General features: G+C 53.2%; 2 protein-coding genes across 4 annotated transcripts in view; one reads left to right on the forward strand and one right to left on the reverse strand.

Annotated features, from left to right (window-relative positions):
- Positions 1-296: 296 nt before the first annotated feature.
- ZNF276 (zinc finger protein 276) lies at positions 297-13817 on the forward strand. The gene is made up of 11 exons (XM_019740500.2): positions 297-526; positions 4309-4621; positions 4805-4851; positions 4944-5390; positions 6335-6413; positions 7449-7532; positions 11179-11289; positions 11351-11426; positions 11556-11673; positions 13206-13305; positions 13375-13817. Exons 1-11 carry the CDS (start codon positions 310-312, stop codon positions 13613-13615), a joined length of 1833 nt encoding a protein of 610 aa, XP_019596059.2. The 5' UTR covers positions 297-309; the 3' UTR covers positions 13616-13817.
- The window catches only part of FANCA (FA complementation group A), a 43085-nt gene continuing 37856 nt past the window's right edge, over positions 12479-17707 (reverse strand). For all 3 annotated transcript variants that reach the window (XM_074314982.1, XM_019740490.2, XM_074314983.1), the window contains 7 exons: positions 16729-16861; positions 15430-15492; positions 14945-15047; positions 14603-14678; positions 14351-14507; positions 14134-14226; positions 12479-13949 (listed from right to left, as the gene is read on the reverse strand). In XM_074314982.1, the coding sequence (XP_074171083.1) occupies positions 13878-13949; positions 14134-14226; positions 14351-14507; positions 14603-14678; positions 14945-15047; positions 15430-15492; positions 16729-16861 (697 nt within the window). In that variant the 3' untranslated portion in view covers positions 12479-13877. The remainder of the gene's footprint in view (positions 13950-14133; positions 14227-14350; positions 14508-14602; positions 14679-14944; positions 15048-15429; positions 15493-16728; positions 16862-17707) is intronic.

The raw sequence follows: 17707 nt of genomic DNA on the forward strand, positions 1-17707 counted from the left end.
CGCCCCGCCCCTTCACTCCGCCCCTCGCCTTTCTTACCCGGCCCCTCCCCTTCTTGCTCTGCTCCGCTCCGCTTCCCGGGAGCCGAGCGGAGCCGAACGGCGGAGTCGGGCGGAAACGAGCGAGCACAGTGCAGCCGAGCAGACGACAGCTCCGGACAGGGCAGGACCGAGCTGGGCCAAGCAGCCGGGCCCAACGAGCCGAGCGCAGCCGAGCGAGACCGAGCAAGGCCGATCAGAGCCGAACGAGCGGGGCCGAGCCGAGCCGGGTGGGAGCAAGGCCGAGCGGGGCGGAGCGCTGGGGCCGCCGCCATGAAACGCGACCGGCTCGGGCGCTTCCTGTCGCCTGTGGCGGCGGGGCAGCGCGGGGGCTCGGGCGCCGGCGGCTTTGGCGGCGGCCGGGCCCGGGGCCGCCCCGTCCGCAGTGGGCCCAGCATGGATGAGGCGGCGGCCTTGGTGGCGGCGCGGCTGGGTTGGGGAGCGGCGCGGGCCTGCGGGGACGCGGGCGAGGACGGCGCCAACGAGGCAGGTGGGTCCGGCCGGCCCCCAGTGACCACGTCCCCCTAAGTGACCACGTCCCCAGGGCCTCTCTCCCTCGGCGACCTTGGGCCACTAGGAAGGCAAGCGAGGCCTCCCTAGTGTCCGTCACCCGCGCGGGGTGATGTTTCGCAAGACAGCTGACCCTGCGCCTCTGAGCACGTTAAGTAATTAGTGCTCAAGTTTTGCAGTCGGACAGCCTGAATGTTAACCCAGGTTTTGCACTGTGCTCTGCAGCCTTGAGATAATTGCTTAACCTCCCTGAGCCTCAGCCGCCCGTTGGTTAAAACAGGAGGGTTAAGAATGAGAGTGCCTGGTCCCCGCCTGGCAGCGGGTATGAGCCGGATCCTGCACTCCGCCTCCCCGAGTGCTTTGGCCCCTCAGCTCCACCCAGCTCTCCTGTAATCCTCCTGAGGGCGCAGAGGGGCGCTGTCATCAGTACGTCTGGCAGCCGAGAGACCCAGAGAGGTGGAGAGCGTGGACACTGCCCCTTCACTTCTGGTCTCAGGAGCTCCGTGCAAGGGAATGAAGTTTCCACTGTGCTTCCAAACTTACATCGTTGTGGAGGCATTTATTCAAACAATTTTTAGAGTTTTTTTGAAAAAGCTTTACTGAGCTATAATTGATATGTTTGTTTCAGGCATACAACATAATGATTCAATCAATATTCACCACAGTAAGCCTAGTTAACCACACATATTAATAGTCACCACACACATTAATAGTTACAGAATGTTTTGCCTGTAATGAAAACTTTAAAGATTTACTCTCAGAAACTTTTAAAAATTATTATTAGTGTCAGGTGTACAAAACAACATAATGATTATACATTTACACTCCTCACAAAGTGATAACCCCAAGAAGTCTGCTACCCCTCTGACATGGTACACAGCTATCACAATACCATGGACTGTATTCCCTGTGCTGTACTTTACATTCTGTGACTGTATTTTTTATAGTTGACAGTCAATATTTTATATTAATTTCAGGTGTACAGCACAGTGGTTAGGCATTTATATAATGTAAGTGATCCAGTAAGTCCAGTACCCACCTGACACCATGCATCCTTTTTACATTGTTCACTATAGTCCCCAAACTGTGTTTCACATCCCTGTGACTGTTCCGTAACTACCAATGTGTACTTCTTAATTCCTTCACCTTTCTCACCCAGCTCCCTAATCCCCCTCCCATCTGGCAACTATCAGTTTGTTCTCTGTGTCTATGAGTCTATTTCTGTTTTGTTTGTTTATTGGGTTCTTTAGATTCCACATACAAGTGAGATCTTATGGTATTTATCTATCTCAAATTGACTTATTTCATTTAGCATAATATCCTCTAGGTACATCCACCTTGTTGCAAATGGTAAGATTTCATTCTTCTTTTATGGCACAGTAATATTCCATTGTATAAATGTACCACACTTTCTTTATCCATTGTCTATTGAGGGGCATTTTAGTTGTTTCCGTATCTTGGCTATTATGAATAGTGCTGCAGTAAACAGGGGTACATATATTTTTTTAAATTGGTGTTTTGGGTTTCTTTGGGTAGATACCCAGGAGGGAATTGCTGGATGATAATAAGGTAGTTCTAGTTTTAATTTTTTGAGGAACCTCCATACTGTTTTCCATAGGGGCTGCACCAATTTGCAATCCCACCAACAGTGCACGAGGGTTTCCTTTTCTCCACACCCTCGCCAACACTTGTGGTTTGTTGATTTATTAATGATGGCCATTCTGACAGGAATGAGGTGGTATCCCATTGTGGTTTTTATTTGCTTTTCTCTGGTGTTTAGTGACATTGAGCATCTTTTCATATATCTATTGGCCATCTGTATATCACCTTTGGAGAAATGTCTGTTCAGATCCTTTGTCCATTTTTTAAGTGTGAATTGTTTGTTTTTTTGGTGTTGAGTTGTATGAGTTTTTTTGGGATAGTAACCCCTTACCAGATGTATCATTGGTAAATATCTTCTCCCATTCAGTAGGATGTCTTTTTGTTTTGTTGATAGTTTCCTTTGCTGTGAAAAAACTTTTTAGTTGGATGTATTCCCATTTGTTTCTTTTTTCTTTTGTTTCCCTTGCCTGAGTGGATATATCAGTAAATGTAATGTCTGCAAATTTACTTCCTATATTTTCTTCTATGGGTTTTATGATTTCAGGTCTTACATTTAAGTCTTTAATCCATTTTGTTTATTCGTATATATGGCATAAAAAGGTGGTCCAGTTTCATTTTTCTTTGTATGTATCTGTCCAGTTTTCTGAACACCATTTATTGAATAGACTGTCTTTACCCCAGTGTAAATTTTTGCTTCCTTTGTCATAGATTAAATGACCACATAGGCATGGATTTATTTTGGGGCTCTCTATTCTATTCCATTGATGTATGTATCTGTTTTTATGCCAATACGATGCTATTTTGATTACTATGGCCTTATAATGTAATTTGATATCTAGTAGTGTGATACCTCCCACTTTGTTTTTCTTTCTCAGGATTGCCGTGGCTATTTGGAGTCTTTTATGGTTCCACATAAATTTTAGGGTTATTTGTTCTAATTCTGGGAAAAATGCCACTGGCATTTTGATAGGGATTGCATTGAATCCATAGATTACTTAGGGCAGTATGGACATTTTAACTATATTAACTCTTCCTTTTCATGAACATAGTATATGTTTCCATTTATTTGTATCTTCTTCAATTTCTCTTTTCAATGTCTTATAATTTTATGAGTACATGTCTTTTACTTACTTGATTAAATTTATTTCTAAATATATTTTGATACAATTATAAATAAGATTGTTTTTTTAATTTCTCTTTCTGACCGTTTGTTATTGGTGTATAAAAATGCAACCAATTTCTGAATATTAATTTTGTATCTTGCTACTTTACTAAATTCATTTTTCAGCTATAACAGATTTTTGTGTGGAATCTTTGAGGTTCTGTATATAGATTATCATGTCATCTGCAAATAATGACAATTTTACTTTTTTCTTTCCCATTTGGATACCTTTTATTTCTTTTCTTGTCTGATTGCTGTGGCGAGGACTTCCAGTACTATGTTGAATAGAAGTGGTGAAAGTGGATCTCCTCCTCTTGTTTCTGATCTGAGAGGAAAGTTTTTATCTTTTCACCACTGAGTATGATGTTAGCTGAGGGTTTGTCATATATGGCCTTTATTATGTTGAGGTATGTTCCCTCTGTTCCCACTTTGTTGAGAGTTTTTATCATGAATGGATGTTGAACTTTGTCAAATACATTTTCTGTATCTAGTGAGATGATGGAATGATTTTTACCCATTTTGTTAATGTGGGAAATCACACTCATTGATTTGCATATGTTTAGCCATCGTTGCATCCCTAGAATAACTCCTACTGGAGCTCAGTAGTATGCGTTGTTGAATTTGGTTTGCTAATGTTTTATTGAGGATTTTTGCATTTACGTTCATCAGGATATGGCCTGTAATTCTCTTTTCTTATAGTGTCCTTGTCTGGTTTTGGTCTCAGGATAACGATGGCCTTGTTGTGGAGGCGTTTAGAAGTCTTTAAACACCACCTCACACCCCCCGCCCCCACTGGCCACCTCTTCCAAAGGCTGTGTGTCCAGCAGGGAGACCAGAGCCAGAACCCCGCCTTTGGCTGGGACCCAGGCTTGTGTTGGGGGCATGTGGGGAGGCTGGTGGAGCGTGGGCCTTACTTCCCCTGGGCCACCACCCGCCTCCTGGAAGCCTGTGCAGCAATCAGCATCGCAGGCTGACCTCATATCTCCTGTGCTGCCCAGGAGCAGGCCGGGCTCTTGCCATGGGGCATTGTCGCCTGTGCCACGGGAAGTTCTCCTCACGGAGTCTGCGTAGCATCTCTGGCAGGGCACCTGGGGGGCGCTCAGACAGACCGCCGCCAGGGGCGCCAGGGGAGCGTGTCTTCGCCCGCGACTTCCAGCGCCTGTTGGGGGTGGTCATCCACCAGGACCCAGCTCTGTCTCAATTTGTGTGTAAGAACTGCCACGCTCAGTTCTACCAGTGCCACGGCCTCCTCAGGTCCTTCTTGCAGAGAGTCAACGTCTCCCCGTCGGGCCAGCAGAAGCCTGGCACAAGGTGGGCTCTCCCTCCTTCATTCATTTGGGAGGTATTCAGGGGCCGTTCTAGGCACAGAGATGAGGGCCGGCAATGGCTGAGTGTACAGAGCCGGCCACTGGGAGAAAGGGGTCACCCACATGTGTGGACAGCCAGCCTTGCTTGCTGCCTGGCCCAGCTCATGGCCACGCTGACCCTTTGCAGGGTTGGTGCCCAGCCCTCAACAGGGGCCGAGGACCGAACGTGTCTGGGTGAGTTTGCCCCCGCCGGGTGTTATATGTGGTGCGTGGGCGGGCTTGCTGGGGGCTGACCCGCCACGGGATTGACGTCTGCCTTTCCTCAGTGGACCTGATCCCTTCCAGCCCTCAAGGCCTGCGTGGCCTGGTGGGGTGGGTGCACGGACATGCAGCCAGCTGCGGGGCCCTACCCAGCCTGCAGAGGACGCTGTCCTCCGAGTACTGCGGTGTCATCCAGGCCGTGTGGGGCTGTGACCAAGGCCACAACTACACCGTGGACACTGACTCCAGCTGTGGAGCTCTGTTGCTGGACAGCGCATTGGCGGCCAAGTGGACGTGGGACAAGGAGATGGTCCCACGGCTGACCCAGCACCGGGACTGCGACCCCACTGGGGCTGCCCCGCAGAACTCCCAGGGCAGAGCAGCCACCGCCCGGGCTGAGACCCAGACGCTGCCCAGCACAGACGCGGCCCAGCCTCCTGCGGATGGCAGCCCTGTGGGGCCTGTGCCGGGCCCCCTGCCTCAGCCAAGCCTCCCCCCGAGTGGGGCCCCAGGTAGGAGCTCCCCTGGACCGGAGGACCGGGCTCCTTGGCCCGAGCCAGGTGGCAGGAAGTGGATGTCTGCACTGTTGGGGCGGTAGCGGCGGTGTCGTGTGCAGAGGCTGGGGGCGATGACGGGGGCGGCTCGGTGCCGCCTCCCGGGCAGGCTGAGAACCCTGCGCCACAGTTTCGGTAACGGCACGCCCCTCTGCTGTCGGGCCCAGGGGACCGAGGGAGAGAAGAATGGGGCCCTTGTTGTGGGGCGTGGGGGGTGAGGACAGCTGGTGCCTCTGAGGCTGTTTCGGGTCATTCCCTGGGACACCCCAGTAGGACCAGTGTGGCCGAGGGGGAACAGAGGGCCCTTGTTTGGGGCCGGGTCCCACAGCGCTGTGGGTGGGGTGCAGCTGTTCACCACGTCGGGTTCGGAGGACCCGGCACCCGCCTGCTCTGCCAGCCCCCCATGCACCTGCCTGGGCGCTGGGCGGCTCGGGGGCGCTTTCAGAACACGCAGCTCCCAGGACGGCCCGGGAGGTAGCGGCACCCCTAACGCCAGGAGGGCGGGGCCTGTTGGAGGGCTCTGAGCTGCGCCCGGCTTTTTAAACTGCATGCAGTGCTTTGAGGACGCTGCCTTTCTTAGATGTCCAGAAACAATCCTGAGGGCTGAGCCGTCCCACCCTGAAACGGCTGGACAGAGCCTCTGGGGAAGGGCCTGGCTGGCTTTTGTCGACTGCCAGCTGGGGCTTCCAGTGCCCAGCGATGCGGGTGCCTGCGCTGGACTTTGGGGCGGCCCAGTGGGCGGGGCTGCGCTGGGCGGGGTCCTTGCAGGGGGGGTGTGAAGTTTGAGGCTGGGGACCCCAGCCGCCCCCATAAGGAAGGCTGTGTGGTCACAGGCCATGCCTCCTTGCCGGGGCCCCTGCCTGCACGCTGTTCTGGTGACAGCCACCTTCTTTGTTTCTTAGGGCAGTTGGGGGAGAAGCAGGTGCCATCTTCAACCTCGGATGATCGGGTAAAAGACGAGTTCAGTGACCTTTCTGAGGGGTGAGAGAAGAGTGGGTTTAAACAGCCTAAAATTTCTCCTTGGAATACCAAATGCTGCCATCCCAGGGGCTCGCCGCCTGTGTCCTGGCCTGGGGTGCCTCCAGGCTTCTCGGTCCCAACTGGGCCCCCTGGGTCCCAGAGGGTGCCCCGCCCTGGCGCAGCTACAGGGGAGCTCCTGGGACGGTCTCCTCCTTCAAGGCTTCAGTTGTGTGCTGACCCCACGTGTGCCTAGAGTATAGGAAGGCTGCCTCTGGCCCTTTTTCCTGACATGAGTGGGACTTGAGGCTGTCTGCTGCTGGGCCACCTGCTGCGTCTGACCCAGGAACCACTCACACCCTTCTAGCCGACCCCCATAAGCTATGGCTGGAATGCAGTTGCGTCTCCCCTCCCCCCACCCCAATCCATGCAAGGACATGGTTTTTAGTGCAGCTCTCATGGGGTGCCAATTACTGTGTGCATGTGCAGACACACCCCTGGGACCAGGAGTGGTCATGGGCTGCCCTGCAGGCCACCAGCCAGCTTCGAGCCTTTCTCTGGATGGGTGGTGGCCTGCAGGAGAAGGCCATGGCGTGCCAGCCTGGCTGCTGCCCAGCCTGGTGAACAGCAGTTCATACTTCAGTGTGAAGGGTACAGAGCTCTTTCTGGCCTTTATGACCTTTGAAATGGCTGACAGCTCAACAGGCACCCAGTTACGGGGTGGGATGACATCTGAACCTCTGCTTACTCTGCCCACCTCCTGGGAGGGTCTTCACACTCAGCCTGGGGCCCCCACACAGGCTCCTTCAGAGTTTGGGGTCCCGGTGTGAGGAGTGTGTGGTTTACGGGGGATGTCAGCTTGTTGGACTTCAGTGACCCTGGCTTGTCCTTTCTGCTAGGAGACGGGATCAGACATTTGGGGGTTTCAGGTTTCTTAACGACCTTTTCAGGAGAACTAAAAGGTGGACTCTGGGGATCGTATGGTGTCTTCAGACAGGAAGTCGCATTGGATCTGCCACTCACCCCAGGACTCGGCTAAAGTGTTCTCTTCTTCCCTAGAGACCTCGTGAGTGAAGACGACAGTGACAAGAAGCAGAATACCCAGTCCTCAGACGAGTCCTTTGAGCCTTACCCGGAAAAGAAGTAAGGGGGACAGTCTTGCTGCACATGCACAGGGTTGGGGGAGGTGTCCCTCGGGGAACCTGGCCTGCACTGGACCCCACTCAGCACATGCTTTTTGCGTCATCCTGCCAAGCCTGGTGCCGAGCGGCTTCTGAGTGCGCGGAAGCCTTTCTCACATCAGCTCTGGGACCTGGCCTCAGTGTCACTCCGTGAGGTTGGCAGACAGCCCTGTGAGGATGGCAGGAGCCCTGTGGGCACGACCCAGCCTCACTCTGGGAGCTCCTTGCCTTCCTCGTGCCCATCCTGTACCCCAGCCCGGTGTCTACCGTGTCAGCCTGACATCCTGTAGGAACCCCCACCCTGCCTTCTGCCTGCTCTGTGTGCCGAGGTCTTTGGGGATTTGGAGACCCAGCCCTGCAGTTGCTCTTAGCTCTCTGTCTCTGCCACCGGTTTCTATGCCACTTCCTTGTTGAGTCACTTCTATGGCCGTGTCTGAACCTTCCCTTTTCAGGGATTTGTTTTGTCTCCAGTTAGAACACAGGGTCCTGGCAAGTGGATTCTGACTTGTGTCACTTTCCTCCCAAGCCTGTGCCCAGGTACCCAAAGCCTTGCAATAATCAGTCCAGACCTAACCTGGGCACCATCCTGGAGCACCATGCCATCAGGCAAGAGAATATAAAGCAAAGCCTGAGTAGCAGACATGACTCGCTTTTTCCTTTAAGTTCTGACACGGGTCACGGAGAGATGGGAGATCAGACTCAGGATGCTGGCACGGCCCTCCCATGTCTGCAGGGACCCCAGCCCCACACCCTCCAAGGACTCACCTGAGAAACCCAGGGCTCCCTCAAGCGTGTGGCCTCGTGTGGGAAGCAGACAGCAAATCATTGGTCCCAGTGCAGCTGACGGGGTGCCTGTGCCACACAGGAGAGGGCACAGACCAGCGAGGAGGGGACCTGTGGCCAGGTCTCAAAGAACGGTGGTAAAGAGACAGGAGAGGAGAGGCCTGTACACTCATCAAAAAGGTTCTTTAGATACACTCTTCAAGGAGGAAGACAATTGTTGATAATCCCTTTCTTAAACTGGGTTAGGTACAGATAACAGAGTCCACCACGTTTAAGTGCACAGCTCAGAGACATCAGGCACATTCACACTTGTGCACCCCCCACCACTTTCCAAACCTCCTCAGCCCAGACGCAAACTACTGTTAAGCGGTGACGTCCCCGTCCCCTGCCCCCATGCCCTGACAACCTCCAGTCTGAGGACCCACTTTCGGGACCTCATAGAAGTGGACTTGTGCAGTATCTGTCCTTTGGTGCTGGCTTCTTTTACTCAGCCTGGTTTCCCATCATCCGTGCTGTAATGTGTCAGAACTTGACACTTCCTGTGGCGAAGAATATTCTGTCGTGTGGACAGAGCACGTGTTGTGGATCCATTCATGTCGTTCTGGGTTGTGTCCACCTTTTGGTTTTTGTGCCTAATGCTCCGAATGCTGCTGCACGAGTATCTGTTTGAGTCCCTGCTTTCAACTCTTTGGGTCTGTACCGAGCAGTAGGGCAACTGGGTCACACGGTAAGTCTGTGTTGGACTGAGGAACTGCGCACTTGCCCACAGCAGCCGCACTGTCCTGTTCCCACCAGCAGTGCACAGGCTTCCGGTTTCTCCATGTCCTCCCCACACTGTCACTGTCTGTGTTTTCTGTCACCCAGTGGGGTGAGGCGGTCTCATCGAGGTTGATTTGCATTTCTCTAAGGACTGGTGATGCTGAGCACCTTCTCACGTGCTCACATCTTCTTTGGAGAAATGTCTTCTAGTCCTTTGCCTGTTTTTTAATTCGGTTGTTTGTCTTTTCACTATTGGTCATAGGATACATTTTCTCCTATTCAGTGGGTTATCACTCTCTTCACAGTGGCTTTTGGTGCACAGAATTTTTAATTTTGAAGTCCAATTTACTTATATTTTACTTTTTTTTCCATAATTAAGAAACCATTGTCAGATCCAAGATCATAAAGATTTACCCCTGTGTTTTCTTCTAAGAGTTTTGCAGTTTTAGCTCCTACATTTAGGCCTTTGATCTATTTGCATTAACTTTTGTATGTGGTGTATGTTCGGGGTCCAATGTCACTCTTCTGTCCCAGCACCTTTTGTTGGACTGTGCTTTGTCCACTGAATGGTCTTCACCCGTGTCAAAAGTCACTTGATTGTACTCGGGAGGGTTTATTTATTTCTGTTCTCTCAGTTCTGTTCAGCTGGTCTGCACGCTTGTCTATGCTAGCGTCACACCGTTTTGATGACTGTAGCTTTGTAGTCAATTTTGGAAGCAGGACGTGTGAGGCCTCCAGCATTGCTTTTCGAAATTGATCAGCATCCCTTGAAATTCCACTTGAAATTCAGGATTTTTTTTTCTATTTCTGCAAAAAACACCATTGGGATTTCGATAGGGAATGACTGTCGATTGCTTTGGGGAAAGCATTGCCAAATTAACAACATGAAGTCTTCCAATCCATGAACGCGGTGTGTCTTTCTGTTTATTTAAGTCTTTAATTTCTTTCATCAGTGTTTTGCAGTTTTCAGTGTACAAGTCTTTCATCTCTTTGGTTAAGTTTATTCCTAAGTATTTTATTCTATTTGATGCTATTGCCAATGAATTGTTTTCTTAATTTCCTTTTTGGATTGTTCATTGTTAGCATATAGAAATAGAACTGGTTTGTGTGTGTTGATTTTGTACCCTGTAACTTTGCTGAATTTGTTTATTTTGTGTATGGATTCTTTAGGGTTTTCTACATATAAGATCATGTCATCTGTGAAGAGAGGTAATTTTCCTTCCTTTCTAATTGAGATGGCTTTTTTTCCTTGACTAGTTTTTCTGGCTGGGATACCTAGTACTATTTTGAATAGCAGTGATGCAAATGGGCATCTTTGTCTTGTTCCTGATCTCAAAGGGAAGCTTTCAGTCTCTAACCGTTGAAGATGAGGTCAGCTGTGGGCTTGTCCTAGGTGGCCCTAGATGCTCCCTTCTGTTCCTGAGATTTCCTTAAATGTCTGGGTCCAAAAAGGAAAAAAAATGTGTGCATGTCTCTTTAAATCCCCACTAGACACTACAGGGGGAAGTTGCTTCATCTGGGCTGGTCCCTACAATGCACAGCCCCACACTGCTGGAGGGCACGGTCTCCACTGCCCGCCCTGGCCCCCACAGCAGGGCTGAGGCAGGGGGTTGGCGGCGCTCCGAGACAGCACCTCTCCCCTCAGGGCTTCACTGGGAGCTGAGTCTCCCACTGGGGTCCGAGCTCCCCTACTGCTGAGTCTGATCTTTTCTAGCTCAGTGGTGGTTTTGGGGGGAGGGACTGACCCCTCAAGCTTCCCTCCTCTCCCGTTTCTTAGGTAGCTCCAAACAGTGTTAGGTTATGATGTCTGGAACGGGGAGTGAGATTTCCAGCCTGAACCCCTCCTCACGCAGTTGCTGTGGTCCTCGTCCCTGCACTGGGCCCACCCGAGAGTCGTCCTGGCTGAGGTCCATATCAGGCCCCGTTAGCATGGAGGCAGAAGGGGAGCCGCGGAAGCTTGGGAAAAACCCTGCCTCATACTCGAGGGGAGAGCGAGAAGAAAATGAGTACAGTGGATGGAGGTCAGAAAGGTGCCTGCATCTGATTTCCTTTTTTTTTTCTTTCAGGGTCTCTGGTAAGAAGAGTGAAGGCAAAGAGGCCAAGAAGTCTGAAGAACCAAAACTGCGGAAGAAGCCAGGACCGAAGCCCGGCTGGAAGGCCAAGCTGCGCTGCGAGAGGTGAGGCGGGGGGCGGGGCTCACTGCTGAGGCGGCGGCTCCACGCATGTGCTCTGTTGCAGGGAGGAGCTGCCCACCATCTACAAGTGTCCCCACCAGGGCTGCACGGCGGTGTACCGAGGGGCCGATGGCATGAAGGTGAGGCCGCTGAGCAGCTTGGCGGTCTTCGTGGGGAGGACGTTCCTTCTAGGGTGCTGAGCAGGGCCCAGGGGCAGCCGCAGGTGCCATCAGGCTGAGCTGGGCGAACAGGGTCACTGTCCTCCACAGAAGCACATAAAGGAGCACCACGAGGAGGTCCGCGAGAGGCCCTGTCCCCACCCGGGCTGCAACAAGGTGTTCATGGTCGACCGCTACCTGCAGCGCCATGTGAAGCTCATCCACACAGGTGTGTGCCGCCCCGACCGGGCAGGCCTCCGGGCTGCATCCTGGTGCCTCCTGCATCCCCGCTGTAGTGTGGCCCGTCAGCTCAACTGGTCAGAGTGTGGAGTGGCCTCAGATATATCCCATTGCTTTTCTGGGAGTTTATCGTGCTGGGATTTCATCATTGCTTTATGTAAATGACATGCCTTTTGGCTTAGAGAAGTAACATGTGCATTGTTGGAATGGTGACAGTAAGAAAGCACGAAAGTACACTGCCACCATCAGCACTTGAGGGGGACTTCTCTGCACACACGTTTCAAGCCCGGGCTCAGAGATTCATCACAAGTTCATGATTTCCCTCGTTTTAATGGCATGATCCACACGTGTCAGGAAACAGCACCACACACACGCCTGCCGTGCAGCCGCCCTCCCTAATCAACTCCCTCTTCAAAAGGCACATGTGGGGCGGCCGGATGGCTCAGTTGGTTGGAGCACAAGCTCCTAACAGGGTAGCCAGTTTGATTCCCACATGGGCCAGTGAGCTGTGCCCTCCACAACTAGACTGAAGACAATGAGCTGCCGCTGAGCTGCCGGAGGAGCGGCGGGATGGCTCAGTTGGTTAGAGCAGGAGCTCTCAACCAGGTTGCAGGTTCAATTCCCGCACGGGGTGGTGGGCTGCGCCCCCTGCAACTAAGATTGAAATTGGAAACTGGACTGGGAGCTGAGCTGCACCCTCCACAACTAGATTGAAGGACAACGACTTGGAGCTGATGGGCCCTGGAGAAACACACTGTTCCCCACTTAAAAAAAACACAACAAAAAATGGCACATCTGTTAATACTATATTTATTCTCTAACAACAGTTTTGCTCATTTTTGATCTGTGTAAAAGCAATTACTTTTTTCATTCAGATTTGTCCACTTTATTGCTGGGTCACATTTACTTGTTGGTTTCACAGTGAAACCATCTTCCTGTGCCTTGCTCTGAGCATTCTTGTCTGTGTTGTGTCTCCTGACACAGTAATTCTCTTTGGTGGGGCCTTCAGACTGGGTCTCAGTGCAGAGACCAGTGCTCACAAACACTAGATGTTTCCAAAACACAACAGCTGCCAGGCAGCAAGCTCTCGGCGGGGCTGCATCTGCTCAAGGGGCAGCCGATCAGGGGTGGTTCCGTGTTCACAGGGGGGGACGTGCGGGAAGCTGCCCATGGGCACGGAATCGCTGGTTGAGTTTGACCAGTGAATTTTTGTAAGAAACTGGTTTGCAAAGGAGATCCCACATGGTGGGTCCTACATGCGGGTGACTTCTCCAGTGGCAGTAGTTGTGGTCACTGGTCTGAGAGAACTTACTGAATGGGCGTCCTGGGACAGAGATGGTCTTCTGGCTTCTGTGTGAAGGCCCAGCCAGGCAGCACCGTCAGTCCAGGCGGCGGGCTCGGACTTGTCCTTCACTGAATACCGTTAAGTAGTGAGGTCCCTGCTTGGGCAGGGAGCAGGCCGCCGCGCTGCTGGGAGGGTGGGTGTTTTCGGGGTGCTCATCCCGTGTCCTCTTCCCTCAGAGGTGCGGAACTACATCTGTGATGAGTGTGGACAGACCTTCAAGCAGCGGAAGCACCTTCTTGTACACCAGATGCGCCACTCAGGGGCGAAGCCGCTGCAGTAAGTGCACCCGGGGCTCCTGGCGTCATGCTAGGGCCGTGCCCTCACTCACCTGCCCATGTCCCCCAGGTGTGAGGTCTGTGGGTTCCAGTGCCGGCAGCGGGCGTCCCTCAAGTACCATATGACCAAACACAAGGCCGAGACCGAGCTGGACTTCGCATGTGACCAGTGTGGCCGGCGGTTCGAGAAGGCTCACAACCGCAATGTGCACATGTCCATGGTCCACCCGCTGACGCAGGCGCAGGACAAGATGCTGCCGCCGCTGCCCAGGCCCGCAGATGGGCGGGTGGTGAAGCCGGAGCCCACCTGACCCCGCTGGGTGCCCACATGGGGAGGGCTCGCCCTTCCGCCTCCATCTGGGACCAGAGTTTATTTTCCAAAAAACTGCGTGGCTTGGGCCCAGGCGCCATTTTAAATGACTGATCCTCTTTCCCACTAAAGCAGTCAGGATTTGTAGCCCATCTTCGTGCAGCAAGGGCGGCAGGAGTGCGCCTAATAAATTATTCAGAGGAGCGGGCTGTGCACTGCGCAGGCGCCGAGTCACAGGAGGCTGGTCTCCTGGGAGAGGCCAGTCAGGCATAGCCTGCTGCCCGCAGGAGTGCGGCTCTCAATTCTGGGTCACGGTCCCCATGAGTGGCCAGCAGCTGCAAGGGAACATGGTGCTCAGCACCGACCCTGCCACCATCGGCGAGGGCAAGGCAAGGCGGCCCTGGCAGCTGCAATGCCCAGTGCTAGACGCAGGCATCCTCATTTTACCTAAGACGTGGGACCTCTGCATTTAAAGAGCGATTCGGGTTTAAAAGGGAGAGGTGAGCGTCTGGGACTTACCTCTGCCATGTTGGAGAAGCTCTTTCTCGGGCACCGAGGTATCGACTGCAGCAGAAAAAGACGGGCTTTTGTTACCAGGCCCACAGGGTCATCCTAGAGGGGACAAGCAGAGCACGGTCGGGGGGGGGGGCGCATGTGTGTGGAGGGGGGCTATCACTGGCCTCAGGCCCCAGACAGCTTGCCGACTGGCTGAAGGAGGCCCACCCCTGGCACCTGCCTGGCCCTGGAGCTCCTGGCTCCTGTCGGCCAGCATTGATAGCGCACTCGTGTCCCCAGCCACGAAGAGGCGCAGCAGCTGCAGGTACAGGTCCACAGCGACATGCAGGAAGGCGTCCTCCCGGATGAGGGCATCTCCATCGAAGTAGGGGAGGAGTCTGCAGGCAGAGCCCTCCCACAGGTAAGTGCAGGCAGCACAGGCAGGTATAGGCCACCTGCCCCCCTGGAGACCAATGCAGCCTGGGGCCCTTACCTGTAGAAGGCCACCGGCAGCAGGCTGATGTGCTGGTCGGGGACCAGGCGGAGGAGGACGCATCCTAGGCCAGCATCTGTAACCCAAGGAGCTCAGTGTCTTCAGGGGACCTTGTGTGCCTCAGTGCCAGGAGGGAGACCCACCAGTGACGGTGCTACAGCACCGGAGGTCCACCATGTTCTTTTGTTGTTTAAACAAGCTCACACTGCATTTGTCCTGACCAAAATGGGGTTCATATGCTTTGCCAGGAGATAACCCTTGGAAAGTTGCTTCTGAAGCAGATGGCTGGTAACCAGGATAGACTCGGGCCACCCATGTGCTGTCAAGTCTCCATGGACTTACCCGTCTCTGTTAACTGGAAGAGCTGCAGCCAGGATGCTGTCCTCTTCTGCAGGCAGCCCAGGACCTTGGCACAAAGGTCTAAGGCCTGCGTGGCATCCACAGCCTGTGGCTCACACGAGGGGGGAGAATGACTCAGACAGCAGGTGTCTGGGTTCAGAGCTGGGCACATGTCGGGCAGAGGGACGCCCCCCCCCCCCTTAACAGAATCATCACGGACAGTAGCCTTTCCTAAGTCTCAGTGGTGACGACTTATAGAAAGCGTCACCCTGGGGCCTCTAGATGGAGGGAGCTCAGGCAGGAGGTGGTGGCCAAGGACCCTTGGCGCCCAAGTTCAAAACAAAGGCCCATGGCCGAGGAGTTCCCACTTCGGTGAGCACAGGACTCCCCTGAGAAACCTTCAAAACAAAGGTTCCAGACACCCCTTGCCCTGCCCCAATCCTGACTGAAGTGGGGTGGCTGGGACCTGCAGTCCCAGACTGACTTACGTGTGGGGTCAGATGTGAAGACACGAGGCCCATCAAGGAAAAGAAAAACAGGAAAACCAATACCTGCAAATACCAACAGGGATCCTTACAACATGACATCACCTGTGCTCTGCAGTGGTCCCCGCCAAGCAGTTCTAAGTAAGGAATGCATACACTTGCCTATCAATGTTTATAGGTCTGGGGCAAAGTCTTTAAGCGGATCTCCTCAGAAAGACAAATTTCCCACCACTTTTAAACAGAATTTAATTAAGAATAAATTAGTACTAACTGGGTCATTTTATGCTTATATTTCAATAACATGGAAAAGTGACAGAAGTAAGGAACTGAGGTCTCCCTGGCGTGTGAGTGCCCCAGCCGCAGGGACAGCCACCTGTGCAATGATGTCTCAGCCCAGCCTCGCTCCCCGGCCTCCCTCCCAGAAGTGTTTGTAAAACCTTGGAGATAAGCCCACAGGCAGTACTGACTCGGGGCAGGGACACACCTCTCCAGGGCAGGGTGGGGAATCCGGAGGACCCTGTCTCCTCACCACACCCAGGCCTGGAGGCTTTGGAGCCACTCACATCCCTTCCAACAAAAACAACCTGAAAACAAACTTGGAAAGATTTGTAGGCTTCTTACTTTAAATTATAGTTACTAATTCCTTGGCCGGACAATTGATTTAGTTGTCAGGCAGACGCTTATCTGCTGAGCAGACAGGTGGACCCTCGTGTTTACAGAACCAGCAGCTTAGCTGGGGGAGAGGCTGGTGGGAGCACCGTGGGGCTGATTCTCCACCAACTTAGACAGACAACCCTCCTCTCTCGGAGAGGGGCTCTGTGCACCAAGCCTTGGGGGGCAGAGTCAAGCCTGGTCCCATGGCTCCCAGAAGGGACGGTTCAAGGTGTCCACCTGGAACTTTGAGCAGCCTTCTCTCCACCCGCTTCCCTCACACCTGCCCTGTCGCTCACACACACCTAACTGGGGGAGCATGTGAATCGAGGCTATGGGAACGGGGACACAGGTTCTGCTGGATAGCTGGCAGCCCTGCCCTGGGTTGTGGCGAGCGTAAAAATAGGCTAAATTAAAACATTTCAAACATGAAACATAAGGTATTCTTTTTTCCAGTAAACGTGAGAGTCAAAATCTTAGTAAACCTGTAAGCCCAGTTAAGTTTTACTTCCAGATAATCACACAACTGCCGACTTTCTGTCTGTCCTTGGCAAAGCTCAGCCTTTAGGTGAACCCTGAGGAATACCACTGCCCAGAACACTTGACAGTGAGCTTGCTAGAAAAGAGGAAAGCAGGAGACCCGCTCCTTGCCTCCTCCCTCAGGCTGCCCAGCTCCTCCAGGCCTCTGCTTTCAGTCCCGGCTCGTTGAATGGTGAAGTACAGCGCAGCAGCAGACACCCAGGCCAGGCCCGGTGCAGGGGACGTGACGTCAGGGGAAATGAAGCTGCGAGGCAGAGACACATCGTCACAGGAGCCTCAAAACCATGTCTCACCATGGAAAACCTAAGGTCCTTGTTCCCAGAACTGTCACAACATGGGCCCCGCCCACCTTCGGGCTGAGCGGCAGAAACAAGTCTGCAGAACCCAAGCCTGTGTCATGGGCTCGCCCTTGGCTTAGGGTCCAGCTTCCTGTCTCATTAGGCACTCTGTGCCATGGACACGAGGAAGCAGGGGGGCCTGACGGTGTCGTGAACACTGCGGCTGTCACCGAGTGCACGGCTTGGCCCCTCACGTACCTGTGGTCGCCCTCCTGTTAACTCAGCCCCTGCTGACTGCACTGTGATGCTCACAAAGGTTCTCTGGCTGGTTAAGAGTGACTGGAGATTACTAATGGAATGTATACAGTGAGACTTAAACATCCGCTGTCTTCGTAGAGCCAGGGGTGCTGTGTGGGACTTGCTGTTTTCTGCGATTTTGAGCACCCTGACCCTGCAGGGAGACACCAGTGAGCAGCAGGGGTGCAAACTCGAGTCACAAAGATGGAAGGAGGCTCCATGGGGACTAGAGGTCCCTTCCGATGACCTCGGAGCACAGCAGTCCCTTGGGGGGGGGTGACCCAGATTGCGGGCCCAGGCCCACACCCAGGGCCTGCTCTGCAAGTGAGAGGAGATGGGCAGGCAGGCAGGACATCTAGGCAGGGCTGAACTCGGTAACAGGGCCAGAATCAGTCTTTCCAGAACCTCCAGCAAGTTTTCACTCAGACAGGAGCCCTGAGAGCTCAGCTCTGTTTCCTGCCCTTCACATGGGTCTTGCAGTCCTGCACACAAAGCCCGTCTCGTGCACCCCAAGA

Source organism: Rhinolophus sinicus, linkage group LG11 (assembly GCF_036562045.2).
Source record: "Rhinolophus sinicus isolate RSC01 linkage group LG11, ASM3656204v1, whole genome shotgun sequence".
In the NCBI taxonomy this organism is placed as follows: Eukaryota; Metazoa; Chordata; class Mammalia; order Chiroptera; family Rhinolophidae; genus Rhinolophus; species Rhinolophus sinicus.

Bases quoted from the DNA above. Each gene is read 5' to 3' on its own strand.
- ZNF276 (XM_019740500.2), top strand. From the start codon at position 310: ATGAAACGCGACCGGCTCGGGCGCTTCCTGTCGCCTGTGGCGGCGGGG. The intron at 6,414-7,448 runs GTGAGAGAAGAG...CTTCTTCCCTAG, and splicing joins TTCAGTGACCTTTCTGAGGG to AGACCTCGTGAGTGAAGACG. The intron at 11,290-11,350 runs GTGAGGCGGGGG...GCTCTGTTGCAG, and splicing joins GCCAAGCTGCGCTGCGAGAG to GGAGGAGCTGCCCACCATCT.